The 6000-nt window shown below is 42.3% G+C and overlaps 1 protein-coding gene across 1 annotated transcript in view; it reads left to right on the top strand.

The window, feature by feature from the left end:
- KCNB2 (potassium voltage-gated channel subfamily B member 2) overlaps positions 1-5249 on the top strand; it is a 374472-nt gene extending 369223 nt beyond the window's left edge. The window contains exon 3 of the mRNA XM_058528876.1: positions 2786-5249. Coding sequence (XP_058384859.1) covers positions 2786-4942 — 2157 coding nt within the window. The 3' untranslated portion in view covers positions 4943-5249. The remainder of the gene's footprint in view (positions 1-2785) is intronic.
- The last annotated feature ends 751 nt before the right edge of the window (positions 5250-6000 follow it).

Below are 6000 nucleotides of genomic sequence, written 5' to 3' on the forward strand. Positions count from 1 at the left end.
AAAAAAAAGAAACCTCTACAATAAGACAATAAACTTGCGTTTAGCTTATGGCATCACACATCATCCTTGGTATACATTGAATAATTTGTCTAAGGTGTTGTCTTTCTGGGAGAACGCCAAGCTTCACAAGATGTTGAAAATAAGCCATTCCTTTACTTTGAGAGCAAATGGGTTCTAACAGATTGAATTTGAACATGAGACAGAAAATTATGTGCTTCGATACCTTATGGTTTCTGTAACATGAATGTGGGGTTGCTAACGGCCTAAGTGTTTGGGTTTTTTTCTTTAGTAATTCTTTTTCTTCAAGAATGTATGCCAAATCATGTTGTGAGTGTGCTAAATTTTCAGGTGTTAAAGGTAACCGTATTTGTTAAATCGCCATTAACTAGACCATAGATGGCATTAGTACTACACAGTGTTTCCCTGTTTCCCGAAATTAGCTACCGAAGTAAAATGACCTACAATCTAGCTCTGATTATAGAGTCAAGTAAAGCTGAAGGTCTACCTTGTTGGACCTTCCACATTGTTCTTTGTCGAAAAGCTTGGAAGATAATAGAATGGTTTCATTTGCATTTTTCTCCTTGCTCTTTGAAGTGATAAACATCAATAAAATGCATCCAAAATGGGCAGGTGAAAAGATAAGAAGATATGAAAAATCTAGAATATGGATTATGAGTACAAGAATGATGGCAGCAAGCCCACTACTTAAAATGCCCAATGGTAATTAGCAACTGTGTGACCTCCTAGAAAATACAGAGGGACCTAGTTCCTTATGGTAAGAGCATAAGAGTGCATGGGATCTGACCAGTGCTTCCTAAGGAATATTTCAGTGACAGAATATTGTAAATGTCACCCTGCCATTGGCCTCTGAGGGTAGAGATTCAGGGAGAGCATTCTCGACTTGCCCTTAATAAATCCTCTGCATCCTTTATCCATGGGTTTATCTAAACCTTCTTTCTAACTTTAGCCTTCACAGTCTCTTAGAGTAGATGAAGAGAACTTTAGTTCTATTGTGATTCATTGATCTACATTTTTAAAAGAAATTCTGAAGTATACCCAAGTTTAAAGGACTTAACTTAGTTTTGTTTAAGAAAAAACATAAAACACTAATAATTAAACACTGTTCTTTAAGTTAAGGAACTGTAAATCTTTATTCAATATCTGCAACACATTCTGAAATACATTGTACTATGGTTTAACTTTATAGCAATTTAAGAGGAAAGATAGGGGCTGGAAGAACAGAAGGAAAAACAAAGAAAGGTATAAAGGAGGCACGAGAGGAGAGGAGAGGAAGGATGAGGAGAATAACCCAGAAGGAGAGGAACGTAGAAGGATAAAGAGAAGGGGAGAAAAGAAGAACAGAGGAGAGAAGTTCAGAAGTCCTGATGTCAGAGATAAACTAGTTTTCTTGCAGTCTGATGTCTACTGAGCTGTGTGGCCTCAAGATGTTTAATCATTGTCTTTTGAAATGTTTACTAGATGCTGAATCTCTCAAGTAAACAGTTGCTGTCAGGATATTTTTCTCAGAGCTACAAATGATAACTGAGACCAGTGATACCTCCCAAGGTCATTGGCAAAGGTCAGATCAAACCAAGCCAGACCTAACCTAGGTAAGAGAGGTTTCCTGCTTCACCAAGACTCGAGTGTTCCAGATGCATGTTCCAGATGCACAGTTTTTACTAAGCAAAGAAGTGCTTCTTTCCATTGCCTTCACACCTTAATCTTTATGCTTTGCCTTTTCAGTCTAGAACACTGGGTTACAGTGAGGAAATCCCTGCTTGGGCTGTCTATATCTGCATGGTTTTACAGATTTCCCACAGACCTGTTCTTGGCTTTTGTCTTTCCAGACTGAAGTCTTGTTCATTTCAACCTCTAATAATACGAGTATCTTGCATTTATTTAGTGATGTGTGTGTGCCATGTAATCTTCACAACAACCATGAAATAACTATGGTTGTTCTCTTCATTCGAGAGATTTGTAAACTGAGACACAGAGGTTAAATGACTTGCCCAAGGTCACACAGGGAGCGATGAAGCCAGGCTCAGAGCTCAGAATGTCTGACTCTAAAATCCTGTCACTTGATCCTCTTCTTACTTCTTATCCAGCTCTTCCTCTCTCCTTCCATATCAGACATCACACTGCTAGTCTTCTGCCTAAAATGTCCACCCTGCACCAAGATCATCGCGGACAGTCTTGAAGTTCTTCACGAAACCTTCCTTGACTGAATGAAGTTAGCTCGTAACCTTCCTTTCCCATGATGCTCGTTCTATGAGAAGCATTGTTGTCCTGAGTGTCATATTATCTCTCCTTGTGTAGGTCTGCATTCGTGTTTCTAGCTATAGAATAAAACTTCTAGAAATCATAAATTCCTTCTAGCTTATGTAGCATGGATCGGTGATTCACTTCAAGAAACACAAACCAGCGGGTGAAGGGAGAAATTATGTATAACCAAGAGAGGAGAGATCATTACTCCCCCAAAACTATTCCAAATGGTTGTTACTCACACAAACGTGCCAAAGAACAATGGGCGAGGAAGGGAGAGATGGCTTTTTTTCAAATGCTTAGGCCCTGGAATTTAAATGTATACTACATTAGGCTTCTAAGTGAAATTAACTCGTAAAAAGTGAATGTATTTGTATTAGTTAGGGAATTTTCGGTGGTAAAGTTACCTTCTTGGAACCTCTTGAGCAATCCATGCCATTTGAAGAATGGCGACTCCATATGTCTCCTAGCTGCCTAAGCAACTAAGAGGATGTGCTAACTTAGACTTTCTTCTCTATTCCAGATCTTGGCCATCGTGTCTATCCTGTTCATCGTACTCTCCACCATCGCTCTGTCTCTCAACACACTACCAGAGCTGCAGGAAATGGACGAATTTGGACAACCCAACGACAACCCCCAGTTAGCACATGTGGAGGCCGTGTGCATTGCTTGGTTCACCATGGAGTACCTTTTACGGTTCCTATCCTCACCAAATAAGTGGAAGTTCTTTAAAGGCCCACTGAATGTCATTGATTTGCTGGCCATCTTGCCATATTATGTCACCATTTTCCTCACGGAGTCCAACAAGAGCGTGCTGCAGTTCCAAAACGTGAGGCGAGTGGTTCAGATCTTCCGAATCATGCGTATCCTCAGGATCCTGAAACTCGCCAGACATTCGACAGGCCTGCAGTCTCTGGGCTTCACCCTCAGACGGAGTTACAACGAATTGGGCTTGTTGATATTGTTTTTGGCCATGGGGATAATGATATTTTCCAGTCTGGTATTTTTTGCCGAGAAGGATGAAGATGCTACCAAGTTCACCAGTATCCCAGCATCATTTTGGTGGGCCACCATCACCATGACCACAGTAGGGTACGGTGACATTTACCCGAAAACGTTATTAGGGAAAATTGTGGGAGGCCTCTGCTGTATTGCCGGGGTCCTGGTCATTGCCCTTCCCATCCCAATCATTGTGAACAATTTTTCTGAGTTTTACAAGGAGCAGAAACGCCAGGAGAAGGCAATTAAAAGGAGAGAGGCTCTTGAGCGGGCCAAAAGGAACGGAAGCATCGTTTCTATGAACTTAAAAGATGCCTTCGCTCGAAGTATGGAACTGATAGATGTGGCTGTGGAGAAGGCAGGGGAGACAGCCAATACGAAAGACTCGGCGGATGATAATCATGTCTCTCCAAGCCGGTGGAAGTGGGCCAAGAAGGCTCTGTCGGAAACAAGCTCTAACAAGTCTTACGAGAATAAGTACCAGGAAGTTAGCCAAAAAGACTCTCACGAGCAGCTGAACAACACTTCTTCTTCCAGCCCACAGCATCTGAGTGCCCAGAAGCTGGAGATGCTGTACAACGAGATCACCAAGACACAGCCTCACTCTCACCCGAACCCGGACTGCCAAGAGCAGCCCGAGAGGCCATCTGCCTATGAAGAAGAGATTGAAATGGAAGAAGTGGCCTGCCCACAGGAGCAGCTGGCCGTGGCACAGACCGAGGTCATCGTGGACATGAAGAGCACCTCCAGCATCGACAGCTTCACCAGCTGTGCCACCGACTTCACTGAGACTGAGAGGTCACCCTTGCCACCGCCCTCCGCTTCTCACTTGCAGATGAAGTTCCCACCTGACCTCACAGGGACAGAAGAGCACCAAAGAGCCAGGGCCCCCCCCTCTCTAACACTGACCAGAGAGAAAGGGGCTGCGGCCAGGGATGCCACCCTGGAATATACTCCAATCGACATAACTGTGAACCTCGATGCCACTGGTTCCCAAAGTGGGCTGCATGGCCCTGTACAGGCTGACAATGCCTCCGACAGCCCTAAGAGCTCGCTGAAAGGCAGCAACCCACTCAAATCCAGATCGCTCAAAGTGAACTTTAAGGAAAACAGAGGCAGTGCCCCACAGACCCCGCCCAGCACAGCCAGGCCACTGCCCGTCACCACCGCTGACTTTTCCCTCACCGCCCCACAGCTCATCAGTACCATCCTCTTAGAAGAAACCCCCGCCCGGGGAGACAGACCCTTGCTGGGTGCTGAGGTTTCGGCGCGTTGTCAGGGACCTTCCAAAGGGCTGACCCCTCGGTTTCCCAAGCAGAAACTCTTTCCTTGCTCATCCAGAGAGAGGAGGAGCTTCACGGAAATAGACACTGGCGAAGACGATGACTTCTTAGAGCTCCAAGGGACAAGGCAGGACAAGCAGGCAGACTCCAGCCCAAACTGCTTTGCAGATAAATCTAGTGACGGAAGAGACCCTTTAAGAGAAGAGGCCTGTGTGGGCTCTTCCTCCCCCCAGGACACAAGTCACAACTGTAGGCAAGACATTTACCATGCTGTGGCTGAAGTAACAAAGGACAATAGTCAAGAAGGGTGCAAGATGGAAAACCACTTCTTTGCCCCAGAAATTCATTCCAACCCAGGAGACACAGGTTATTGTCCCACACGTGAAACCAGCATGTAATTAGTTACAAAAGCAATAAAAAAAAAAAAAACTTGTTTCTTAAAAATGCAGTTAAAGATGCCTGTGAACTAAAAAATGGGAAGCCCCCCCAAAAAGTGCATAAAATGTTATTTTTGCATGGCATGAACAGTTTAGTTTAAGTACTGTTTAAATAAAGAGTCAAGACTGACTGCATTTTGTAACAAACAAACAAAAATGACTGAAGAACGTGAAAAATAAAGAGAGCTCTATTAGGAACCAGTATTCTGCAATGTCTGACATTTTTGATCCTTTTATTTCAAATTGTACGCCGATTTTCAACTTTTAACTTTTCTGTTACAATGACTTTTAGAATTTGCACATGAAAGGATAAAATGTCATTGCATGCATTCATAGTTATGAGGAGCAAGGTGCTTTGAGCTTGCAAAATGCATAACTTTGTAAATAATGGGGCCTGGGATGCAAAAGTGTCAAGAACATGGAAACAAGTTTCTGAGACACAGGTTCTTCCTTCAAAGCTACTGCCTGGAGGAGCTGTACAGACTTCTTGTTGCAAAATTGCAACCTCTTCTTAAACCATCTCACATATCTCGCTTTGGGTTATAAAGCTCTTACAAGTACATTTGTTTAAAGGAATACAGTATTTTTATTTACTTGTGATATAATTCATAGGGTGCATTTTTCTTTTTTGCTTCTGCTTAGTTGTGGCATTGGTGGTTTTATTCATAAATCATAAAAATAGGCAAGATTTAATGACCAGATATCAAAAAATTTGGAATTTAAGCTTGAAATTTTGCCAATCGTATATCATGCCATAGCCTATTATAGAAATGCATTTTTTTAAAAACCTGAAAATATTTAAAAGATTATGTCATGCAACTAAATTTTTTTTTTAAATGACACTCCACATTTGGAAATTAGTTTTTTTTAAAAAAAGATTGTATGTTGGCCATCTAAAGATGACTGTATTTTCCATTTGTGTGCAACGTAACCTTTTCTATCTAGAGCTCTGAAGATAGAATGCACATATGCCAAAATGGGAATTCCAAAAAGTGACTTTTGACAAACTAAAAGCAGAG

Source organism: Diceros bicornis, chromosome 33 (genome assembly GCF_020826845.1).
Source record: "Diceros bicornis minor isolate mBicDic1 chromosome 33, mDicBic1.mat.cur, whole genome shotgun sequence".
Lineage (NCBI taxonomy): Eukaryota > Metazoa > Chordata > Mammalia > Perissodactyla > Rhinocerotidae > Diceros > Diceros bicornis.